We start from the raw sequence: 26,746 nt of genomic DNA on the forward strand, positions 1-26,746 counted from the left end.
TAATTATCCCCTCACATTGCCTACCAGGAGGTGGTGTAATACAAAGGATGAGCTGCATTGTTAGTGGCTGCCAGGAGTTTATGTGACAGCAATCCAAATTTTTACGTTTCACTAATATGTAAATAGCTTTATTGTAAGCATGCATGCTCAGTGGCTTTCTGGGATGAAAACAATGTACCTCACCTCCTGTTAGCTGAACTCCAGTGACTGCATAGTTTAAAGACTATCAAAAGCAGAGGAATGCCCCATATTTAATGGATTTAAGCAGACTTGTAGTGCTTAAATTATATGGTATCTCATCATAGACTGAGTGGCAAGTTATTTTCCTTTGGGTAAGTTGTTTTTCACTTTAATTAATGATTAATTAAAATAAAGTGTATTCTTGTTCTTTAAGACACACTACTGGACTTTCTGAGCTGATGACAGTGCCATTCTGTTGAATTTTACCAGCTTTTTGAGTACAGCTTCAACTCAGCAGAGCGTGAGGCGAAGCCCTTAGAGGGCTTAACTATCCCAAGAAATTGACTGCTGTAGCTATAGTAGTATAATCCATTCTCCCAAGGGAACTGTAGAGCTTCTATTTGGGTAGATAGGCTCATTTTAGAATAAAACTAACTTTACAATATTTATGTGTTTTTTTGTGGTTTACTGTGAAAGCTCCTTGTCAGCCTAGCTGTCCATTTTGATTGGCGATTTCACACTGCAATTGTGGGCAGAACTGAGCGTCACCTTCCCTGTTTCATGCTGTGTGCAGTTCAGTGTCATCCACTCAAGCCAATATGAAAAGATCAGAACTCCTAAACAAATGAAAACAAATGTTTTATTTACAGGAAAAAATCTGTACACTGTGCATACATAGAAATATACAAAATCATAATAGAAAATATAAAAAGTGTTAAAATGTATACAAACACTGCTTAAAAATGTGACTCCTGTAAAATCTCAAGCTTTGTTATTAGAGTACACATTCATTTAAAAAAATCATCATACAAAATAATTCTCAAAGCTATTAAAAAAGTACACAGTCTATATTTGAATAGTTCAATGACTACATATCGTAAGAGTGATGGGATGATATGGATGAATGTAAGGCTTTTACACACAACTCTTATTTCAAGAACAAAACTCTGAACCTGATCACTAAGCCAGAGAGACAAAATTTGCAGTGTCAAAAGTTATTTAATGATGCAGGTATGCCCAGACACGGGCTACTTTAAAAGTTCAAATAGTTAAATCAGGTATCTTCCTTGTGTGTGAGAGGATAGCTCCCAGGAAAGTTTTAGATGCTTTCTAATGACAGCCTTCTGCAATAACTACTGCAAAAAACAATTCCATTTTTTCAATACCCATGAACTTTAGAGAACATGAAAGGAGAAATGCTAGCCATTTATTTTTGCTGTCAATGCATCTAATATTCATTTCATGGTACCTTGTGTCACTTGTCCACATGGCATTTCCTGTCCTTAAGAACTGCTGTGGAAGAAGGAAATGAAAAATATACCACTGTGAATTGGATTAGTCTACATGTGTTTTAAATTCCTATTTATTTCAATCCATCTCTAAAATGACTGAGTTCAATCTGTGCAGTCATTGAGTGTAGACATTTGTCTTCATTCAAGAAGAAACTCTCTTGGTTTTGATGACTTTCGCAAGAGATCTACAGCAGCAAGTTCAAAATTTGGATGTTGTCACCAAAGAAACTGTCCTGACCAAAGACATGCAATGATTTAGCTAAATTTGTGCAGACAGAGTGTAGATCAGTCTAGAGTATGTAAATCATATGTCTCTCTCTAAAGGTGCATCATTGTAGCTTCACTGACTTTCATCTCAGAGTTTCACCAGCCCAGTAAGGGGAAGAAAGAAGACTTAGTAGTTTAGTCCATGGAAGGATGGACTGCCTGACTGTGAGGTTATGTCCAGGTAAGCCTTAGAACTATAAATGAATGGAACAATGAAGTAATTTTTTCTAGGAAGAAGACTTTGGCTCAAAATGAGACAAAATCTTTTCATTGTTTGCCTTTAATAAACAGAAGAATACCTTGATTTAACCATCCAAAGGCTGAATGCAAAAAATAACAGAGCACCACAAGGCAGAAAAGCTACAGAATTTACAGTGGAAAAAAAGAGCATAACGAAATTCGACATAAATTCAGCACATTTACTTAAGCTGCTGCTGTGTTTCTATTTTGTTTTAATCAAGTGCAACTGCTGTTCACAGCACCAGGGCACAGAACGAGGCTCTCTAGCTTCTGAAGGCAATTTGTTCCTGTTTATCAGTAACCTCCTCTAAATTTAAAGCCTGCAGCATTGTAACAGGTGTGAGGGGAGCCCAAAGTGCCAACTAGCACTGGCATTTGCTTCACTGATAACGTATGCAGAGCTGTGTTTGTGCAGACCTCATCTATGCTGGCATTCCCCTCTTTTGGCGTGCGATAGCCATGAAGGAGAGCTGCACAGCCATGCCTTTATCTATTTCCCAAAACCCCCAAGATTGGATTGGAAAGTACATTTCCTTTCACATTAGCCGCATTTACTATATGTATGTAAAAACAGCACTCTCATAAGTTACTATTATTAAAAGATACACAGATTCAGTGTTACTTCATACTCAGTTGCTGTTTTAAATTGACTGAAGCTGATCCTTTGTTAAAGATCGCTCTGCCATCATAGGGATAATGCCCAGAAATGCAAAAATCCTTGGTAGGCTCCTACAAAAGCCACCAATGCCAAAACCACAGAGAACACACACACTGGTGGTTGCAGTACCTCTGTAGGTCCTTCATGTTCCCCTTTTATTTCTGCCCCTTCCCCCCTTGCACAAGGTGGAGGTGAGCCCTCAGTTAGCAAACTGAGTGTACTTGTATCAAAACCAGAAGATGGACAAGACAAGGCAAGAAGACTATACTCTCTTTTAAGCAGACATAAGATGTCTGAGCAGACAGATCAGTGAAACATCACAGTGGAAACCAGTGTTCAGAAGCCACTCTAAGGGTCCCTACTTTTTTTCAAGAGGATGGACATCACAAGTTGGTCTTCCTCCTCTGTGAACGAGGAAGGGCTTGTAGCACAGCCGTGAAGCATCTCCTAAGGTAGTGGTGCTACATCACCCACATGGACTTTTGACTTGTGGAAGGGGCACTGACTGCCTTATAAATTAGGATACAGCTGGGCGAATACACACAAAATTCTCATGGAACAGGTTGCACAGTGTCTTCAAAGGTGAAAGAGTCTGGGCAAATGGACGAAGAAAGAAATTCTGCTGGAAGCGCTGGGATGCGCAGAGTCCGATAGATTAAAAAGGTACAGTCTATTTTCTGACGTCCTAGACCTGGTTTTTCACTATTATTTAAATGATGTATCAAGTAAGTATGCTTAGCACTTGTTATGTGAAACTTTTAGAATTTGCATTGCTCTGTACAACAGCTGTATGGATTATGTCAACAAATTACTGATGGAGTAATAAAACATTATCCTGCTGTGGATAATTGAGTAATGCAGTTAGTATTTTTCTTCTTTGCTTCCGCAAATCACAGTTTAAGATTAGTGGTTGTAGATCAGTCAAAAGTGATGTGATCTTTTTCGGGACTTGAGAAATTCTTGCTTATGGAAAAGTAGCATATTCATTAGTCCTAGAAAGCTAATCACCTCCTTTTCTTTATAAGTGTGTAGTAGCTAACCCAGCATACAGGAAAGAGAGACATGTTTGATAGTACTTGTTCAGACTTCATATGTTTTGCAAACAGGGAACCAAATACATGGAAAAAATACATTAGTAGTTCTATTTAGGTTACCTATTCTCCACAGGATTAAATAACAGTGTTAACCTTTAAGAATAAAAGTTGCTGCATATATAACATTAAAAGTCAGTATGTAATATATCCAGAGGCTAAGGCTACTGTGAATAAAACCTATTCATTTTGATACGCACCAAAATGATTTATGGAATTACTATCCATACAACATAGAAGTACAGTGTTTAGATCATCTGGACATATTTTTTGTCAATGAGAGGAATCTTAGAGGATCACAAAACCCGAATTAAATGAAGAGATAGGAAACAAAGGCTAAACTATATGTAAGAAACATATTCTTCACTTTTGAGGAGGGAAAATCATCAGGCCATAAGAGTAGAGTGAGAGAAGATTGATTCTGTGATCACACTTACATTATTGTTGGAGAGGAAGTAGTCATTAATATTGTGTTTGCACTTTCCGATTGCTTTTCTGTTGCTTAAGAGCAAACATGAAAAATACTTTCCACCATAACCACTCTACTACTATTTTCAGTGCCTCTTTAAGCTATCTGCCTTTCACTGAATGGACCAGGATTGGATATGCTGTGTTTTTACGTACATAAATTTTTCAACTGAACTTACCCTAAAAAAAGGGTACAGTACCTGAGGGCACAGTGCTGTTAAAAAAAGAGAACATTAATGTCCTGCCATTCTTAAAATCTGAAACTGAAGTCTTGCTGTGGAAAATAATGTTTCAGATTCATTAGTATCCACATGGTTACTTAGAAGTGCCTTAGAGAATATCCTCATTGGGTGTTATAAAGGGAAATATCAGATTATCTCCATATGCAAGCCATAGTCAGTTTTTTGCTGGCATAACAGTTTCTCTGGGGCATAGTCTTTCAAATGTTAAATAAAAAAATGCTGATAGCCTCCTCTTTTATCAGAAAACTCCCCATGCTTTCTTAAAAGCAGTAACTTGTGAGCAAGTGAATTTGATCTGGATCACAATGAAATACCTAACAAGTGAAGTCTGTGATCTTGAATGCTATGTTTGCTATAAAAAGGTGAGCTCCGCCTAGGTTTGCTTTCAGTGTGAGGTGTGCGAGCTACACAGCCTCCCTTGGTGTTCTTCGAGTGGCTATATCTGTGCAGACTGGGGAGAGGCACCCTCAGGCATCAATTCAGTCTTGCTCACACCCTCTTGATAGGTCTCCCAGGGACAATTATTTTTTCTGATTGAGTTCACAATGTTTGTTGTGTTCTGAAGAAATGAGAAATTTCTCTTTTCCCTCTTCCTCATACAGCGCCAGCACGGGGGTCTGACATCAAAGATACGTCCAGTCACTTAAGTGGTTTGGCTGCGCGTTCAGCAATCGTCATTTGCGTTGACTTCATAGCCACCATAAGGCCCTGTACATTGCTAGAGGCCTATAATTTAGCCTGTGTATGAATGAGAATTAGTCTACTCTAATCAATGAATGCATGGCTCAGAGTAGTGATTACTTCATTCTTGGAGAGTGTGAAAATCCCATGGAGCCACGAGAAATGCTGCATTGTTCCACTGGCAGCTTTGCACATGAACAATACAGGCTGTTTCACAATGCCAGATTTAACAGTTAAATAAGTTCATGAAAAAAAAGTTACAATCTAGCACATGTGGCATGAGAGACCACGGACGAATTCTGACAGCCACACCCACAACACATTATATTTCTGCCTAATTATGTCCTTTGCACCCTTCATGAGCTAAGCTTTTTTTCTTTAACTATTTGCAAAGCAGTAATAAATACTCAGGCTCAGAAAAGAAGTATTTCTCATGCCTGCTACTTACTTACAATTTATAGACGCAAGACTAGATTGGTCTAAGATACATTTTTCAAGTATTCTCTCCTTGTTTATAGTACAACAGTAGTACCTTATTGCACATTGTTTCTGAAAGATTCTCTTCTACAAGTGTGGGAAATTATTCCGTTCGGGGCACTTGACAGACTTGAACCCTGGCAAAATGACTTTCCCTTTCCGATACAAATCATCCTGCAAACCTTTGTTCATCCTCTGAACCAACAGCTTTTCATAGAGCAGTGGATGGTAGGCCCCTAAAGTACAAGCTGCGTCGTAGTAGAGTTCATGGTAGTGACATAGGTCGGTCTGTCGGACTGAAGGGATGTATTCGTACACGTGCACTTCACTACACATGGACATCATGATGAGGATACCTGGAGCAGAAAGTGAAAACAAAAATGAGCCCCAGATTTCACCTTTCTCCCAGCATTTCCCCTGCAATCATCCAATCTAGTTTTTCTTCCTTGCTTTCATTCAGTGCTGCACACCCTAAGGATTACTTTGTGCTTACATAAAATCGTTATGTGAGGTAATAGTTCTAGTTAGTAGGGGAGCTTTCACTTGTCACTGATAATATAAAGACTGCAATCCCTTGCAGAGCTGACAGGTTACAACGCTGAGCATAAGGAGAGAATGAGAAGCCTATAAATGCCTGGCAAACCATCATCAGCCTCCCCAAGCGAGGAAACCACTTTCTGGAACACATCCCTTGTTTGTGTATTATCGACTCTTGAAGTTACTTAGCAAGAGAGACTAGGTCTTTACATTTACACGCAGAGTATAAAATACATACACACAGAACTGTCTGGGTTTTTTAGGAGCTTTTCTTGGTATTTCTACCTTTCTTGGTATTTCTTCCACAGCTAAACTCTGACCTGCCGTGTACAAGTGGTATAAAAAGGTATGCCCTTTTCATCCTTCGCTGTGCTTTCTGATATTTGTTTCTTGCAAATATTTACACACATGCTTAGTTTCAAGGATATGAAGAATCTGACTGATTTCTCTTTCCTTTTTTTCTATATCATGGCACGGGGAAACAAGAATAGAAAGATAGGCCAGTATCACCTGTGTTTCTCCCTTTGACTTTTGGATGGTTGATTGAGATCATTGACCAGAGTCCAGTATTACTGTACTCCTTGAATACTCTCCCCTTACCATAATATTGTTTTTTCTCAGTCTGGAATTGAACCTGTTCCACTTTTTCCATCCACTGGCTTATCTCCAAACAGGTAAACATCGCCACGATGGCAGCTTAAATACATGCAGACAGACATATGTAAGAGAAGGATCAGCCACGTATCGGTGGTGCAAAAGTCCATGCCCTCTGAGGAGCTGGCGAAGAGTCTTGTGGAGAGAGGCTGAGGAAGGTGAATTCCCTGTTAGGGGAACACTGCCACTAGGAAAAGCCCCTGACTACCTGCTACGCAGCAAAGAGCAACCCACAAAATGCCTATCCATTTTTTCCTGCCACATGGCGGAAAACTCTGTCAATGACAGATTTTCATCAGCAGTGTCAACAGCCACTCAGAAAGGCCAAATGGAAATTCACTTGCTATTTAAAGCTAACCACAGGTCACTCACAATCCTAGGATGCTGTTTTTTCCACTTTTCCCGAGGTCAAAACCAGGCCATGACACATAGAGGAGGAAGATAGGTGGACTTATGCAAAATTTGTTTTCCTGAGGCAGGATGGTAAATCTGCACTAAGACAAGGTCTTTATAGCTTTGAAAATGAGAGAAATCTTACTGCGGAGCTGGCGCATTTTCAAAGGGACCAATATGAGATACTGATCGACAGCACTGTCTAAACTGCAACACTTTCACATCAATCACAGTTTATGGGAGTCTCTTCTGTTTGACACAGCCAAGTGAAAGGAAAATAACGGAGATGAGTAAGCCTTGAAAACCAATGTTTTTGAAGATTTCATTTAAAAAATTCAAAATTTATAGAAAATTTATTGAAGCACCTGTTGCACAACTGGCATTCCTATCTATCTGTTGAATACAACTTGTTAGCTCTCAGCAAAGGAGACAGCTGTGTTCATACTGTTGGCACTTACAAATAAGAACTGAAGTAATTGTTTTTTCTGTACAAGAGCTTTGGAATCATAAATTATCAAAGGTGTAGTGGGTAATTCTCATAAGTGAAATGAATTAACATAAAATTATTTTGATTCTTTAATTAAGCAAAGCCATTGTTTGAAGTTTAGTTTGTAGACTGGGAACACAGAGATTTCAACAGCTTACTAATGAAAATAACCTTATGTTCTTCCTGCTGTGCATCATTAAATTATCAAAATGATGTTTTCCTGGCTGATGTGTGAAGTAGCTCAAAACCAATTATTTCTATGATTAAATCTTTTATCATAAATGAAAGGTTCAGAAAATGTTTTAGATTGTTTCGTAGCTTTACATTCTATGGAGTCTGTGGTCTTAAAAAAGCTAAGAATATCAATTTCAAAGGAAAAGCCCACAAATGTAAGTGAACTTGAGTCTTAAGCAGCAGGAAGCATGGATTCACAGTGAAAAAAATATTTAATCACAATTTGTCCAAAAAGTACACGTTTAATAAATCAGACCTCTCTTTTCCTTCAAACTATTACAGGATACTCTGAATTTTGGCCTGCTTAGCCACTATGTCTAGAACTGTTTGTTTGTTGTTTCAGTTTTACAAATGCTTCCGTCTGCTTTTCCACTGTCAACCTTATTCCTCCACTGATGGAGAGCCTACCAGCCACTCTAAGGTAACCGTTATCCAGCTGAATCAGAGAATGGACTGTGGAAATGTGTGCAGTAATGAACCACGTCCCAAACCAGACAATAAAATGACTTCTCTCCTGCGCCTAGAGCCAAGCCTGGAGCCAATTTCGAAAAATACACCACCGATGTCATAGAAAAATCTGCTCTCATGGAAAGTACAAGCCTTAACCAGCATATGCTTCATTTCACTGCTACTTTACCCAGTTAACCTTAAAATTCCTGAAGGAAATTACTATTTATGGAATAGAAAAAGTGTCAAGAATAAAAAATTGGGACTCTGTTATCATTTCTTTAATAGCAGTAAAAAATGGTCACATCACTGCAGAAATGGTTCAATAATGACAAAATTTTTAAGCAATATTATTGCCTTTCCCATATTTGAAGCACTTAGAAGTGGTGAAGGTTTAGTTCTTAGTGATCTGTGGATCAGTGGCCCCCAAAATCAATCTAAAAGGCACGCTGGGTTATCTATTTTAGCTCCTTGCCTATGTACTCCACTCCTTGAGATTTCAAAATATGACATTAACAAATACGGTAAGTATGGCAAAGTGACATATTTTCGCCCTTTCCTTTGGGGCACTGTTCTGCAGCCAAATATCTCCACGTTTTTCTGTATTCAGATCCGCCTAATTTTTAACTTTTACTTCAAGTCAGTTATTCCTCAAAATTAATTTCATCTCCAGGATTTACAGCATCTATGGATGTCTGTTTATTAGGATGTTGTGCCTTGTCCACTTTCTATCTATTCATTCCCACATACAATTCATCTGTTAAAGTACTGGGGGATGTGGCTAGATTTGCCCACATGAGCACTAAGGTCTACAACAACATCTACTATATCACTCCACATTTAGGTGCCCAGCTGCCTAGTGGAATTCACAATATTAAATTTAGGGATGGATCTGTATTCCTCACAGAGGACAGCAGAAAGATTTATACACAGGTTCAGACCAACTATCTGTTTAGCTTGGTATCCTGGTCTTCAACAGGGTCAGCAGCAGATGAGACAAAGGGAAAGCACGGAAACAAGGCAATACAGAGAGGGTTCTTCATCATTACACCCTTAATTCACCATTTACTTACTCATGGTGAGTTATCTGTAATTCAGGACTTCCAAAGCCACTGGTTGTATCTAGACCACTCTGTTTAATTCCCAGAGGTGAACCTGTCCAGCCTAAATGTGCTTATTCCCTTTTGAAATCACTTGAGCTTTTGGCCTACACAGCATCTTGTGGAAAGGAGTTCCACAGGTCCATTTTGTCTTGTAAGCAAAGTACTTCCTTTTGTTTGCATTAAATCTCTTAGATGAAAATATCTTGAGGGTCCCCTTCCCTTTTTGATAGGAAGAAATAAAATACCTTTCCTGTATTCCTCAAAATTTTACAGATATCTATCATAGCATTTTTCATGTATTTTCCAAATGGATAAATCTAGGTTGATTTTAGTCTTGTGTGTTACAGAAGCTGGTGTTTACCTCTCCATCACACTTGCTGCCTTGTTCTTCTGTCTGCATAGTATCTTTTTTAGAGATGAGCTTCCCAGACTGCATACAGAATGTCCAAGATGGCAGCATGCCATGGACTTACTTACGTAGCGACACAGTGCTTTTCTCACTTTTATTCACCTTTTTTTTCCCCTAATAACAATCCATTAAAATTTTTGCTCATGCTGGTTGTTGATGTTCTGAGGGAGGAAACACAGTCTAGTTTCTGACTGAAAACAGCTCATTTACAGCAAATCTTTGTGGCAAAGTCTACAAAAGGCAACAAACTTAAAGGTGAGCTAAGACCATGAATGAAGACTACCGTACAGAGAGGTGTCCCGGGGCGGCAGAGGCTTACTCTGTCCTGGTGGACATGAGAGCATTCCTGAGACTTCCAGGTCTGCTGCACATGCCAAATGCCCAAACCCAGCTTTGAGGAAAAAGCGAGGCCAGGACCACACCTTCTCTCCTTCAGTACCTCTAACATCATAGACCACCAGCCAAAGACCAAAAGCGCAGTGCAATCAGAGCTCCCATCTCAGCAACCTACAGACTAGATCCCAGGGCACACAGGGTTACACGCTTGTTGCTTGAGCTACATAAATAAACCCAAGGAGGCAAGTCCCTCCACTCAGCAGTCACAGCCCCCAAAAACTTTTGGAATTAGTTGCTCCCACTATTTCTTTTAAAAACAGAAGGTGGGTCAGCCCTATATTAAAAAAGAACAACAACAACAACAAAGCAGATCTTGGGAAGAAGGTGCTATGGAGGCTATGGCTCTCACATTCCAGACCACCTTTTTTTAGTACCACTCTAACTCAATTTCTCTCTTTGCTTGCTGTTAACAACCCTGCAACGAGTTACTGACGTCTGTATCCCCCACCTATAGGTGTGCCAAGCTGTCTTGATTTTCATCTGCCTCACAACTCCATATGCCCATCTTCCCTTCTCTTCCCTTTTACCTTCAGCAATCTTAGAATTTTTTTGAAATTATCAGTAGCTTTTCGGCACTTATGTGACCTTCTTACATTACATCTGAGCTTTTACGTTTTGGATGCAATTTCAAACACAAGGAAAAGGCTTGTCACCTGACTGCTTGCTGACTTGCTCTTGCTTCTACTAACCTGTTCTGCTGCCAGACTGTTCTGCAAAGTCCCATCTTACTTCCCATTTGTTACCTTTCCGCATCTCTTTCTGCATTATTGATTCCTAAGTTTCTCAACCTGAATCTCTTTGCATTTGGCTAGTTCCTCTCACATGTATTAACCCATGGTTTCCTTGTGTCCCTTGTTTACTTCTTTTCCATATATTGCCAACAGAGTACATGCCTATCTATTTATTTTTTTGGTCTACTTTTCACATCACCTCCCAATTTCATATCATCTGCAAGTGTTTTTCATATCTCAGCTCTCCTCCTTTATCATCGGCATCAATACAAATGAAATACAAACTATTTGGTAGCCTGTAAGGTAAAGAATTTCCATACAGTATGCTGCATGGTTAGTCTTTGCTCACAGTCCTTAAGCTAGTTTTCAGTCCATGCACGATTGTGCATTGTGCTACATATAAAACAGCATAGATTGGCTTACACAAGATGTAAGGAGATATTAATGCGCATGGTGAGACACTCATTCTCCCAGTATTTTATAGTCTGGGTAGAATTAATCTCAATGAGCTGTCCCACCACTGAGCTGGCTGTCTAGGGAACTCTCTATAGACAGGGAGAGACAAGCATTTTTAGGGCACAATTCATCTGACGGCACAATTCATCTGACTTACTTTAGGTGTTTACTTTAGGATGGAGTGAATTGTGCCCTATAAATGCAGTTTCTCTCTAGTGACTAGACAGAAATTGAGAATAAACTCTAGCTCTTGAAATCAAACACCTTCTTCTCCCCTCCTGTAGGTCAGAAGCTTTTGTAGCTTTCAGAAAAAATAATGAAATTGGATTTTCCAGGAGCACTGTGTGAAGAGATGAAAATAAGAGGTGATTCATCTGACCAAATGTGCCCATCTGCAGTGCAGATAACCCATCTAAGCAAGTTATCACAGACTCCTTTACTGTGGTGGAAGGAAGTAGGTACTTTTAGGAAGCAGATCCTAGAGTGGACATTTAAAAATGGAACATAAGAATCATCCTCTAGAAGTTCCTGTTTCTTTCTATTGGCTATAAAGAGCCAATACCTGCATTTTAGGGACCACAGATATCTGTATTCTGTTAGTTACCTGTAGCTCTATCTAAGCTCTCAGTACAGAATGAAAATTTCACATGTAGATTTGAACATAGGTCTAATAATCATACTTAACAGATGCCTATTTCTTGCTCTAATAAATCTGAGGCTGACTAGCATAAACATACACCTGCACTGGAGACATCTAAAGCTAGGTGGCATGAGTTCTACTACTCTGACCAACCCTGCTATGCACTTCAAAGAGAAGTCAATTTTATGTGCAAGCACCAAGTTGAGAAAAGATGGCCGCATCTGCCTTTACCTTTTTACATTCATTAGGATGAAGGTATGGGACTAGGAGTGGAAGAAGAGAATAACAGAGTATAACAGAGAAGGCCTGAGGACATGTACAACTTAGCAAAAGGTGAAAAATGAAAGGGAAAGCCTATAAGCTATCTATAGCATGCAAGAATCAAAAAAGGAGGGAGCATGCCTTAGATTGCTGAGAGAGGTTCACAGGGCACAACGCAAAGTCTGCTTAGGCCAAGTCAACGTCTGCTTTTTATCAGTGGGCCCTAAATAAGCTCATTAAAATCTACATTAAAGGCTAGTAGTAGCAATATCACTACTGTGCCTAAGTGATTTGGCCAAAAACCTGCTGAGCTACAGTACAAATAGCAGAAATATTGTCAGTCGGAGTACTGACGTTGCAATGACATCTGTAGCGGGGTCTGAAGGGATCTGTATGGTAGTTCAGAGCGTAAGGACCTCGAGAGGTCATCTGGTCCAATCCGTCCACTCCGAGCAGGGGCAGCTTTGAAGTCAGATCACGTTGCTTGGGGTCCCGTCCTGTACAGTTTTGAATATCTCCAAGGATGGAGAAGGAACTGCTGAATTTTTTCAAAAGTACTGAAGCATGCAGAAATATATTGTAGGCATCACTGTGAATCAGCAAGTAGAAGGGAAAATTACTTCTACGTCTTCCAGGGCTGATGTTTATGCTTTTAACTCTTAGATCTTAAATATCCAATCGAAATTTAATAATATGGAAAAAGTCGGTCTACTGGCATGATTTTAATTTTGGCAAACATCACTAGTGCAACCATACATTAAAAATCATGACTGAAGATATTTATCTACAGGACTTTCTAATCTATGCTAATACTCTGGCTGGATTTTTTGTCTTTCAAAAGTCCCGTTTGGATACATTTGTAAAATGGAAAAATGCAAAATAATTCTGTCTGGGTAGAGAAAAGCTCTTTTATAGTACATCATTCAAAGGTGTGATTTATGAGTTTTTTTATAGTTGAATAACAATCTTTCAGGATTCCACATAGAAAAAATAGGGTTGGCAGCATAGAATATACATTTAAAAATATTTTAAATGTATATTACCCCCCCCCCCCCAAAATGATGTAGCTGTCAAGAAAACAGCCAACTTGCAAATTTGTTACAACAGTACTGTGGTAGATGCTAATAAAATATATTTCAAAATATTATATATTAATACGTTAAAATGCTCAAAAAGATGTGCTAATTTTTGGTCCTTTTTGGCAGACAACTATGGTGACAGGAAGCTTTAGGTATGGTTTAAATTCAGTCTAATTGGCATAACTAAACTCCTAGGCTTTTGCAGTCTGTGCGGAAAACATTTAAAAACAATTAAATTAGGAATAAATTCCTTGCATGGATGACTTACACAAATGAGCATATATTACAGATTCTAATCAACAGGAGAAAGTGTCTTAATTTGTCCTTGGCAATTTTAATGACTCAAGAGGTTTTCAATTTCCAACATGCATCTTGTGTACAGTACAATTAGGCTTTGTCATTAGCAAATAATTTAAAAAGAATGTTCTCTAGGTTATAAGTAAATAAAATATAATGTACCTGAATACAACAGATGTTGTATGAAAGCATCTACAATAATAACTGTAATTCAAACATTCACCAATAATTCACCATCACTTTAACTAAATGTAAGAGAGACTGAACACATTTAAACACACAAATACGATTATTACACTCATAATGTGTCTCATTTTGCACACATCACAGAAATTTTGTTACATAAAAGAATTTAACTAGATGCACCAATAAGTTTATGTTCGATATTACACATGCTTGAAGGTATTACAAATAAACATAAAGCATTTAGCATGCATAGTATCTATACATTAGTACATTAGTTTACTTCTCTAAAGTCTATATTTGTCCTCTCTTGTGTAAACACATCAGCTTGTTGCTGGAGGCCGGGTACCTCAGGAAAATTTGTTGCTACTTGAAACTGGGCCAAATGTGCCTCAGTTATTCTTTTGGAATATATAAACAAAGTAGCTTTGACTTTTTAAAATACTGTTATTCTAAAAAGTGTTCTTTTACATCTCTGTAGTCCACCAACTATGAAAAATGCTAACCATAAAAGAACACTACCTGAATCTACAGAAAACCAAGTGTTTATTAAGGATTTAATTGTCACCAAGTGGCTCTGTGCCTAAGCTTAGTAAGTTGTGCAATACTTGTCTTTGATGTACAGATTTTTGCATTATATAGTAGACCTAGAAAAGGACATACTTATCACTTAATGCTAAATGCAAAAAGTTGTACTTTAATCATAATAATATATCCTGTAATAGGAACATAGATTGGAAAATACTGACCAGTAACATCATATGTTTTTTAATGTATTATTCAAATTAGGATGATATACTAAAATAGTAAAGATGTTTTAATATGCTTTGGGGTGCTTTAAGAAGAGACTTTGTTCCTTTTCCTTTGTGTATCACGAAGATGTTCAAATGTTGGAGTGCTTTTTATTTGCATGATAAGAATTTAAAGTTTATCTTTTTGGAGGTATTATTTATTTGTGTGATGATACTTGAACAAAACTGAGCGGAAAAGAGTAAGCATTATTCTCTTCCTTAGCCAGCTGCTGGCAAACAGCTGAGTTTAAGTAACAGTAGTAAAGGCAACTCTTAGTATATCTAATTGTCTCTTTCAGTTTATGCAAGTGTATTTTTCTAAGCAAAGCTGGAGATCAGATGCAGATCTTCTATTCAACATGTTCTCTGAAGTAATTTTAAATAAAAGTTCTTAGTCAAACAATGATCTGCTTATATAGCAGTGTAATGATATTCTTGCTTGTACTATTGTCTGGATGCATGCAAATAAAGATTAAAATAGTTATCAACAATTAATGATGCATAGCTGTTCTAAATCTGTAATGTGAACTGTAAATCTCAAACAAGACTTTCTTTCTCCCAATAATAAAGTAATCTGGGCTTAGTTATCATTTTGTGTTTAATGCTTCATATGTTACACTAAAAGCTACAACACGTAGCAAAGATTACTATCTACATAAGACAACCTGCAATACAATAATCTACACAGACATTTTGGGGGAGTGAAATAAATAGAATAGCTTGATCAGAGCTTGCATCCAGCTTTGGAAAAGGACAAAGATGCTGAATTAAAGTTAAGGGTACATGAATGTGAATTTCAAGTAATATCATCACAGAGGAGGTAAGCTAACGAAGTGTACCAATGGACTTCAGTAGGCAAGACTTCATGGCCAGTCCAGCTAGAAAACAAGGGACAGGTTCAAAAACTTCTTGGAATAGTGAACTTAATAGAAGAACCTGTACATAATCTGAATATTACTAAAAGAAATACCTTCAGAATGCTAATGTACAAAAATATCCAATGTACACAAGATACTGCTTTTGAGAAACTGAAGAGAGCAGTTAAAAAAGTATTAGAAGATAAAACTAAGTTGTTTATACAAGAACTAAGTTGTTTATACAAGCTTTCAAGAAGAGTATAGGAACAGTTCTCTTACAACAGACTGGTAAAATTGGAGACTGCTGATTTATGCATCAGCAGCATCAATTAAAAATGAACTTTGATAAGTTCAGAAGGAGAGGAGGAAGACTGAGTTCTTACTTAACAGTGAAAAATGTTGTGTCTTTATCAGTATTAATGTGAAGTGAACAGACACCACTTACTGTCACTGCTAAAAGACAGGGCAAAGTCTTCGCCTAAAAACAATGATGTTTTTTCAACAGCCAATTTAGGAGTTGTCAATGGAATCCACAACTGGGATTTGGCGGTTTTATGCTTACACTCCATCACATCTGAGAAAAATCCTTTCTAGACATGGTACACCCTCAAATATAACACCTGATAAGCTGGCTGCAGTATGACAGACAATGCGTTTAGCCTGTTTTCAGTGATGTCCTGACTTAGACTTACCGCTAAGTTGCATAGCGAACAGTGTAAAGTAGTAAGAAATTTAGCAGAAAAACCTGCAGTCAGATAAGGGCTTATACATACCAATGGTAAGGTACAGAAAGGCATCAGTGACTAACGGGTCACACAAGCTGACATGTTATTCAGAAGAAAATGGAAAGCAGGAACACCTAAATGTTGGAACCTGGAACCAGAGGAACTGAGAAACGCTATTCTTGGATGAAGCTGATCTGTTTTGGGTAGCATTCATCTCATCTAACTTTAGACCTGCAGAATGTATAATATGTCTATGTCCGAGCTGGTCATCTAAACTACTGATATAGTTAGTGGAGAGAAACAGGCTCTTACGCTGTCTAATTCACTCCCTCCTAATGAACCACTCCCTCTACCAGTCTGGATACCTGGACTATCAGGTCTCCAGACAACTACTTTGGATGTAGAAGAGGGGCAGCATCCTAAAACTGCCTTATCTTACTCAATGCCCCAGAAGACAGCTAACTTCAGATTTTAGCAAGTGCATCACTAGTACAGTAATGTCCCAGGCACCATGTCTACCCATGCACATTGCTCATTCTTTTGAGCGGGAGATAAATTCCACCTGCTAGGTAAAAGCCGAAAAAAAGTTAACTCAACCCAAGAAACTGAATATATCTTTAAAAAATTTTTTTGGCCATGGTCAGCCTTCCTGTGCAAGATCCTGTGCTGATTCATGAGTCACAAAACATGGAACCATGATGATTAAAAAATTCTAATTTATATCTTTGATGCAAAGCACTCAATTCAGTGAAAATAAAACAGAATGATAGTGGTGAGGGTGATGTGGCTCACACAATGCTCTCTTCTAAGCCTGAAATCCATGTGAAAGCGTCTGTAAGAACTCAAAAATGGCTTTTCAAGAAAAGATATCTCTGACAAAATGTGATGTATGCCTAGGAAAGAGTCAAGCATGTAGTCATTTGCCCCCTGCAGCTTAGGAACTTCCAGAGACGGTAACACTGCATCTGTATTAAGTAGCTTTCTGGGAATTTGTCTTATCACTTGCGAAACCCTGTAAACTTGTGGCATCTACAACATCCTGTGGCAATAAATATCACAATTTAATTATGTTGTGTGTGAAAATGTATGTTGTTGAATTGGTTCTGATCTCTTGAATTCGTTCTGCTCCCACCATGTGATAACTTGATTTGGTCCCCCTTGTATAAATTATGAAAAAGTGAATAATCATTCCCAGTTAACCACTGCTTCCCAACAACCACAGCAAAGACCACCAGCAAATGTCTGATAGCTAACTCCTGTATTTTTTGCCCTGCTATAAACTCTGATTGGCCAGCTGAAAATCATAAAGGCTCAGGGCTGCTGTGCTAGTGAGATCAGTGAGTAAAAACAGGAAAACGTATGTAACAATAAATTTGGTAAGGCTGCACTAGATGTAATTTATTATCATCCACAAGACAATAGCAATCCATCAAAGTGTATTATGGATCATTTATGCTTGAAGATGTGCCACAGTATAAACCTGTAAGGTGCAATCCCTGAGCAGCTTATGCATCAGTCCAGACTGATAGCATACATTTAGCAAAATGTAATTTATTAATAAGTTTGTGTGAACATTGTTATTTAATTTCTTATTACCTGAAAGTAGCTCACATTTGCTGTGCACTGAAAACAGACCACCGTAAGAGAAGTATAACAATTTAGGGGACACAAAATGTAAGCAGATTTCTCCTCTAGGATATTTTAATAGCATCTTCATAACAAATATCTTCATTTGTGTCTCCTACACATATATGTCTCCCCCATACTATATTCCCTTCTCTTTTCTCCCCTAAACTTCTCTTTGAGAATCAGTATTTCTTTATTGTTAGAGTTGTATGTTAGCATTTCAGAAGTGGCTTAAAGCAGTGACATATGCAATTACAATAATATTTAAAAACTGTAAATGAACGTTTTCACGAGAGAGGGCATCCCACACCCCAGAGGAAAGGCAAAAGTCTTTCTCCCTAGCTTCCTCCATAAGTTGGAGAACCCAGGGAAAAGGTCCTGCCCCTTTCCACTCCCTCATTCCCCTAAAGTTACAGCATGTAAGACGGTACTCCTTTCCCACAAATTACCCACTGAGCCCTTTTGCAAATGACTTAAAAATATTGTGTCTTAAGTAACTTACTATATCTTTTTAAAATGTTAAAACGTTCACCTGATATCCATCACTGCTGAAGGATGGTGACTCACTGCTGCAGAAGAACACTAAGAGAATACATTCCACCAAAACTCCTCTCTTTGGGGAGACTGTTTCTTAGAAACAGTACTAAGCAGAAGAAATAGCCAGATGAAAAATCTGGCTATTAAAGAAACACCCTAAGACCATCTTGGAACATTTCTGACATTCCTAAAAGGAAATAGTGTGATATCTCCATGTTTTAATTTAGAAATTGTCCAATTTTGTGAACTGAGGCTCAAGAATGTTAAAAAGCCTGAAACAAAAGTCATTCAGTTGTATAGGATCCTTTTTTTCCTTTTCCATGTTACTGGCAGCAACAGTGATTTGTGGAACTGCTACTCTTCCTCCGTAAGTAATCTCAACACTTACACAGGGCTACTTGCTCACTGGTTCACTGCCAGTGCAACTCTAGATCACCCACCCGATCCTTATGCAGAATCAGTATTTGTTCTAATGACAAAGCATTACATGCAAACTTAGAAAAAGTTATTCTAATAAAGTGCTTTTGTCTTGCCTGTGGTCCATGTTGCAAACAGCTTCGATTCAAGGACATAGGTCCCTCTACCTGTGAAAATTCATACATGCAAGATACTCTGCTTACAGCAGCCTATATTCCTTCCTTTAGATGTTCTGAGCACAATCATTAGCAGTGTGACTGTTTAATAAACCATTTCCCCCATCTCTTGCTGAAATTAAGATACTTTCATACCTTATGATGGCTACCATTTAACCATTCTTTCTATTAATTTTATAGAAACTAATTGTATAGATTTTATAATAATCAGGTAGAAGCTTGACATTCAGAGTACATGTCTTTCATACAGGTCCACTCAATTGCGTCTGTCAGCTTCAGTTCCAAGCGGATATTTGCTGCATGAGTTGTTGATAGATACTTGATCTGAAGACCATCATGCCCTTTCAGATTTCTGTCAAGCTGCATTATATTATGTATGCTTTATCTTGTCCTTTATGTCCACCTTTGACAATACACAGCTGTTTCTGTGCTGGCTCCCAGTTTACATTACATTATATGCGCAATGCATAGACATCCATAAAATAAGGTTACTAAAATAGGAAGCCTCTCCCTAATACAATATTTAAAATGCATCTATCAAAGCAGTAGCTGTTTATCCAATCAGGTGAATATGACTCACAATAAGCTTATCTTATTGCCTTGTTATCTTAAGGCTAATACTAGCAGCCATTACCACAGCGTCTAAGCATCTTCTTTGGGAAAGAACGGTATAAATAGAATTCCTAGTAGAGTTGAAGCAGTCAAACTGTATCTGTACGCACAGAGTATATTTATCTCTGCAGCTTTTTTTGGTAATGTTTTTGCTTGTGTAATGATTGATATGTTCATAGTGCTTTCGACTCGGGGGATATTTTTTGTCAGAAAGGTTTAGATTTGGGCTCGTAGGCTTCTGCTTTGTTCTTTCAATGATATTAACTCTCTTTTCTTCAAGGACAGCTTTTGAAGTGTTTCTTATATATGGTGGAAATATGGATTGACAGCAGAAAGAGCCTCTTCACCACTCTTACGATCAGCAGCTGTTATTCTATTTTTATCAACAACTTCATTACTGCAGGAATTGTTTTTGCAAAATGTGAATGATGCTGCTGAGATCATTCCACATGAGCAGATCTTTCCTTAGAAATTTTTACAGTCAGTTCCAAAATCTCACTTCTTTAAGAAGTAACCATTCAGATGTATGTATGATTTAAAAATGCAGAATGCATAGTATGGATGTGATGGGCAAGAAAGTAGAACATTAAATTCACCCAACTATTTTTTCCTTTTCATAATGAGTATTTCAGGTAGTCACTGTTTCTGTATGAAGAAGCATGAACAGTACATGCATACAAACATGACCCCTCATGCAGCATGCACTTTTTTTTTTTTAATCTAACATGTCTACTGGGCCATGACTTGATACACCTACCAATAAAACCTGAAGATGGAGGGTTGGGCTGTATCTTCTCTTTAGTGTTCTCCTGAATGATGTCCCAGAGCTGCCATATAAACTTTGGATGAAGAATGTAAAACGGCTGGTTTGGATTCTTCCTGCGATGCTGTACATAGGGAGTGAACAGATTGTAGTCTGGCTTCTTATACCACTAGTAGGAAAAAGTAAGAAGTTATTTAATGGTATCCAATGTATTTTGAACACTGCATGAAAAGTAACATGAACTAGCTTCTTTCAGGTTCTTTAGAACAGAACTAAAGTGAGCAAATTAGTATGTTCTTCATACAAGGACTCCCAATAAGTGATTCGCTGCAGTGGGACAAGCCAACGCCATCTCCCGCTCCCAAGCCCACGTTAAATTGTGGGTTCAAAAAGCCTCAACACAGGACATGGGCATTGGGGTGAACTTTTCTCTAAAAGTGCCTCTGTCCCTACTGACAGCAGCAGTATATGAAGCAGCCTTAAGGCAGCTTGCGTAGGAGGCATGCTTTCTAGCATCAGTTGCTAAGGCAGTTCAGTGGATGAAGGTTTACTTTTTCTACTTGCAGCCTACTCAGCTCCAAGTTCCCCCTGCCAATAAACATCAAATCAATCGGTCCATTGGAGTTGTGCACCACTAGCCAAAGCAGAGCCTCCTCTAGTGACAACCAGATGGATGTCTGCTGCTGTCAGCAAGGGGGTGGATGGCTGGGCACAGATGGCTGTGGGCGAGTGGACACAAAGGAAAGACTGGTGGGGAGGAGGCCTGCGAAATGGTGAAGGTGCCAAGAGAGATTTTCATTAGATTGTGTTTTGTTTGGAAAGACAGGGGGGAAAGTGGAAAAAAATGGATTCTTCAGTTTTCCTCATAAAGTCTCCTTCTGAAACTTAATAACGTTCTCTCCTGGGCAAATACACCGGAGGTCTCACTTTTACATGAAAATAGCAATGTTCTATAGGGAAAAAAGAAGTCATTCACCTATCCTACCATGCCCATTCCAGTACAAGCGTAGCTATTAAAAAGCTTTTGACCAATAAATACATGCATTCATGCAGAAATGATGTGCCTCACTCTTCGGAGTAAGACTTCAGGGTTCATTGTGATGAGTGAGAACCAGGAGACTGAAGTACTAAATACATGCATTTTGTCCACTGTTTTCAGACTGCTTAGGAAAAGGACCAAGAATACATCTTACCACATTCAGATTTGCAGAGTAGGGGGCAGGATCCCAGGCCACTAGGATAACATCTTTGTACAAGGAGCTGTCAACAAAATGGTGGCTTGGGTTGGTGAGAATCTGCAAAAAAGCATGCAAAAAATTACAGAGTTAAAGTTTCCAAAAGGAACTGAGACCATTCCCTAAAAACAACACTCCTCTCCACTCTGCTGTTTGTTCTACTTTAATTTTGGTTGATTTTAAGCAAGTCATTCGAAACTTGTTTTGTTAAAAAAAAAATTGTGTGTGTGTGTGTTTGTGTGTGTGTGTGTGTATAAAACAGATTAGCTGTAAACAGCACTGGTGACAGTTTGAAGGAGCAGTTCGCTGAATTACTCTCCATCTGTGAGGGATGTGATGGGACCACTTGAGATGCTGCATAATTGTATATGAACATTACAGCATGTTCTGGAACTGTAAAATGAAAGCAATGGTATTTCAGACTGCCCATAGAGCCTCTTTTTGGACACAGAACAACCTTCTTTGAAGGGCTGCAGCCCCCAAGGATACTATCTTCTCCCTTCTTTCCCCCCCTCTTTCTTTTCTTTCCATTATTTTGGTTGTTTTCTCGTTTTCACAAAAGTACAGTCTTATTTGAAATAACTCCAAAAAGGCAAATTAGACCATGACAGGAAAAGCTTGTCTACCTAGAATAAGAATTCCAAGAACAGGCACATGACAATGCTGTTTTTGAAGTAACAGCCATATCATTGATCTACTGCTCTCAGATAATTCCCTCCTGTACCTCCTGGTACACTGCCTAATCCTCCCCACCACACTGGAAGTTTCTCTTTCACTCCTGCCGGCTTATTCTTTCCCTGACTCTCTACGCCGAACCACATCTTTCTGATCCCTGGTGCATCCAGTCTCAGGAAGGATTGAGTCGAATGAGTTCAACACTAGTTGAAAACAGCGTGAATTTGGCTCCAGCTGTTAAACTAATCAGCGTTCCAGACAAATAAATTCCTACTAATTTTCATTTCCCTTTAGGTTCCAATGAGCCACATTTGATTATGCATATTTTTCTTCAGAAAAATAATACTGTTGCCATAGCAATATTCTTCCTACCATAAACTTTGAGCTTAATGACTGTCTATCAGCCTTCCACGATAAGAGCAGAATTAGTCTTGCTGCCATCAGCACCCCTAAATTCCATTTCTCAGAGCAGTTTTTGTCTGGGGACATAAACTCTTTTTTTTAGAGTATAGAGTAAACAGACCAAAGGCTCAAGCTTTTAAAAGCTTTACTCTACACTTATCACACAAAGAAGCTCTTATTTGGCTTTCAGTAAGCAAGAGTTCTTTAGAGGTGATGTCTACACAAGTTTCATTCTTAGTGAGCCTGCATTCATACATATGAGATGAGTTTCTCCTGAAACAGCAATATCCATTGTGGCTGCGCTTGCTTCCTTCACGTCCTTCAGGCTTCCACCGCAGAGAACGTGAAGGAAGGAGAGGGCCACAGCTGCCTGTTAATCAATTAAAGGTAGGAATTTCCAGTAGCAAGGATGGAAGAAAGGTCAGAAAATCTGTATGGACATCACGTCCTGAATATCTGTAGGGAAAATAACCTTTAGCAAGCAGGCTGCACACATTTCACTCCCGGGGAAGGAAAGGCCAGTCTCTCTGCAGGAGGCTAGAGTGTCAAGGCTGGCTTCTGACCTCTCTGAAGGAGCAGAACAGTGGTGGGAATAAGTATGTTTGTGAGGAAAATGAGGACAGCTGTGTGAGCTGACCTGCTCTGACTTTTTGTAATGCCCTGCAGTTTCTTGAGAGGCTGTATGGAGATTAAGCAACATACAGAGCAGCAGAGACCATGGAAATCTCCATTATCACCATGGCAGATCTCACAACAGTGCCCAAAGCTGGGAGGATTCCAACTCACCGCTAGCAGCAGAGATCAGCTAATTTAGCCATTTTGTCTCTCCACCTTCACTCTGTAGCTAATAAAGTCCAAATTACCCTGCTGAGGAACTTCACTCTTCTCTTATAAGGAGCCTAGGGAGACTAGTCAACTAAATAGTTTCTAAACCCTCCTCCTTGCCTGGCACAGGAGTTCAGGCACGGTCAGCAACCAGCACACTCAGATACTAATTATTTTGACTAGCAGCAAGTAACAGTAAAATGAAGAACAGTTTTAAAAAATAGAGGTAAAATAAATGACATGAAGATAAATGTTCTGCGATATATCAGTTTCAGCAGCAAAGCCAGCTTAAGATATTTCTACTTCCTCCTCCTTACTAAAAGAAAGGGAGTATATTTAACTCAGATCACTTCAATGATCTATTCTGCCTGCAGCCTCATGGTGAACTACAGAACCAGTGTGAAGGGAATGACAGTGAACAGCATTCTTTACGTGGTGGCAAGGAACATGATTTTATACACATAGAAAAATTACCTGCCAAGGAGGGACTTTGCATGAGCAAAGAAGAAAAAAACGAATTCATAACAGTAACAGGAAATGAAAATTCTGCTTTCATTTGGCAAGAATCAGTATGTATGTATGTACACAGCATACCAATATGGCCAATCATACTGTGGCCGTTGATTACTTAAACTTCTCCTTTCATAACATTTCACAAAATTTCACAGTAATTCTGTTGTTTTCAGCTGCATTTCACAAAGAGGAAAGAAGCTCAGTTTGCCCAAGACTGGAGTTCAGGAAATAGTTTTGTCAAAATTTAAAAGCCATTCTCAACCATAAGGTGTCACTATAGCTCTATACACACTTTATTTATTGGCACCTCTATGCAGAAGATCACATTTTCTGTTTCCGTTGAGATGAGCAACCTCATCTTAAGCGTAATATCCAGTGTTCATTGAAGTATTTTACTATCCTGTTCCTACTAAATTTGTACAGAATGACGACTTGCTTAAAGTTATGCATTAAGACAACTCAGTTTCCATCTCTTTCACCTTCCAGCGAGGAAACAATTGAGGAACAGGAGAATATGAGAAAAGAGCTCTGGGACCCACACAGCTCAGGCTTTCTGAAGATCCTGGAGGCAGTGTGGGGGCTCTGGCATCCTGCAGAGCCTTTACACGTCAGGACACATCAGAAACTCTACAAACCTACTCTTCAAACAAGAATATCAAGTAACTATTGCAGTCGCTCTACACTAACAGCATGTGTGAACATCCCTGTAAGGGAGAACTTGTACCTGCTCTACATCATGATTGTTACATCACTAGCTGTTTCCCAAAAAGCCCAACATTTCCTTAGAAATTATTATCATCTTCTACAGAAGTAATATTGATTCGAACTCACAAAAGTAAGATCTTACCTGTGAGTTGATGATTCGCATGGTTGTTTTATTTCCAACATCTTTTTCATAGCCACGTGTTGGAGCAGAATTAAATCTTAGAACTGCATCATGAGAATCTAAGAGCACAATGAGAGGTCATAATGTTTTTCTTAGTAAAATAAAACAGTGAAATAACATAACATAACAGTAAAATAAAACAAATGATCTAAGCTAACATAAAACTTACACATTTTTCCTAATCTTGATCTTCTAAGGATGACAAATATTCTACTATGAGGAAATAAAATCCTCTTGCATCTGCCATATGCTATTGCTATTATTACAATCCACTGGAAAAAGCTCAGGATAATCTATTCATTTAGCTTGCAATCCTTAAACAGTTTGCTTAATTGGATAAAATTAGTACGGAAAGGTTATTAGTACACTCAGTACACACTACTGCTCACTATTTCTATTGCAAAATTTACAAAGAATTACTCTACACAAATGTTAATTGTAGGGAGGTCTAATTGCAGATTTGAACGAATAACAACGCTTAACTATAAGCTTATAGTTAGCTTATAGTTAGTTATAGACCTCAAAACCTCAAACCACCCCAGACCTACTAATTGCATCTTCTATCTGTTCTCAAGGTTAGTATGTCTTGAACAGTCTATGTAGGGATGTTAATTCAAAAACCTGCTGTAGTACAGAAACTCTGTAGATCCTTTGGAAGCAAAGATCTAACAGAACTGAACTGTCAAAGTTTCCCCTATATAGAACTTTCAAGTTGTTGACCTTAGAGTCATGCAAAATAAAAAGTAGCTATAGGTCATGTATGGGTCAAAGGCAGACACTATATGCAATTCTCTGCTGGATAAAAGGTAATCACCCTCCCAGTGTTTCTTTTAAGGAGATCTCTAAGCCCAAAAGATGTGGAGAGTGAGAAAAGATATCCACTGACCAGAAACATGTGGTCCCTGCCAGGTATCCCCTGCTCAACCCACTTATTTTTATCCCTTCTACCAATGGAAGTAGAGAATATGATCCAGGACAGAATGGGTACCCACAGGCAGTTTATACGGTTAGTTATTTCCAGTAACTTAAAATGTGGTTATCTCTAGCTCAGGAATGGAGTAGGTGGGAGTTTCCAAAGAGAATCAACATGTTTTAATGGACTTCAGTCCTGATCCCATCAAACTCTGATTTTCCTTCCTTTCACGCCTTCTCTTCCAGAAAAAAAGACAAGAAAGTATGTGTGACATGAAGCCAGCAGTCTAACTCTCGGCCAGACTTGCTTGCTTAAATATGGTGTGCCTGAAAAGAGAGACTTTGCCAGATATCCGCTGAGCCCTCAGGAGCTGAAAAGTGTAGGCTTCTTCTATGTCCCTATCCATGTGTCAATACCCACCCTCCATCTGCCTAAACCTAAGCATCTTGATCTTCTAAGAGCTAGAGGACGTGAAGTCAACAGAAGCTACAGATACTCCACGTTTCTGGAGAAGACAAAGAAAACAAAGGTCCTTCACATTTGGAACCTGCTAACGAATTATAAAATGTACATTTGGACCTGTATTCAACAATTTTTTGACAATCTTTTGACTGGGAATTGGGAAGTGGATGGGGAAATGGGAACTTCATGGTTCACAACTTGAGAAAGTGTGCTACATTTCCAACATCACCTGCGCTGGTTCTTCATATCAAATTTAAAAGCCTTTCTTTCACGATAAAACATGTGATCAGGATGCAGTCACACATGGATAATAGCTGTTTTTAAGACAATTGATTTTAATGCTAGTTAGTATTTGGGGAGAACCAGTTTAAAGGCATAAAATATTTGATTTTTTGTTTTGTTTTGTTTTCCTAGACAAATGCGATGAT

The 26,746-nt window shown here is 38.6% G+C and overlaps 2 protein-coding genes across 11 annotated transcripts in view; one reads left to right on the forward strand and one right to left on the reverse strand.

Annotated features, from left to right (window-relative positions):
- The window catches only part of LOC104138067 (parapinopsin), a 91,291-nt gene extending 77,918 nt beyond the window's left edge, over positions 1–13,373 (forward strand). Inside the window, exon 5 of the mRNA XM_009665507.2 lies at positions 8,245–13,373. Coding sequence (XP_009663802.2) covers positions 8,245–8,472 — 228 coding nt within the window. The 3' untranslated portion in view covers positions 8,473–13,373. The remainder of the gene's footprint in view (positions 1–8,244) is intronic.
- ST6GAL2 (ST6 beta-galactoside alpha-2,6-sialyltransferase 2) overlaps positions 807–26,746 on the reverse strand; it is a 186,438-nt gene continuing 160,498 nt past the window's right edge. For all 10 annotated transcript variants that reach the window (XM_009665510.2, XM_068925573.1, XM_068925578.1 and 7 more), the window contains 4 exons: positions 24,905–25,002; positions 21,601–21,702; positions 20,402–20,576; positions 807–5,952 (listed from right to left, as the gene is read on the reverse strand). In XM_009665510.2, the coding sequence (XP_009663805.1) occupies positions 5,684–5,952; positions 20,402–20,576; positions 21,601–21,702; positions 24,905–25,002 (644 nt within the window). In that variant the 3' untranslated portion in view covers positions 807–5,683. The remainder of the gene's footprint in view (positions 5,953–20,401; positions 20,577–21,600; positions 21,703–24,904; positions 25,003–26,746) is intronic.

The sequence above is a fragment of the Struthio camelus genome, chromosome 1, assembly GCF_040807025.1.
Source record: "Struthio camelus isolate bStrCam1 chromosome 1, bStrCam1.hap1, whole genome shotgun sequence".
NCBI classification, from domain to species: Eukaryota; Metazoa; Chordata; class Aves; order Struthioniformes; family Struthionidae; genus Struthio; species Struthio camelus.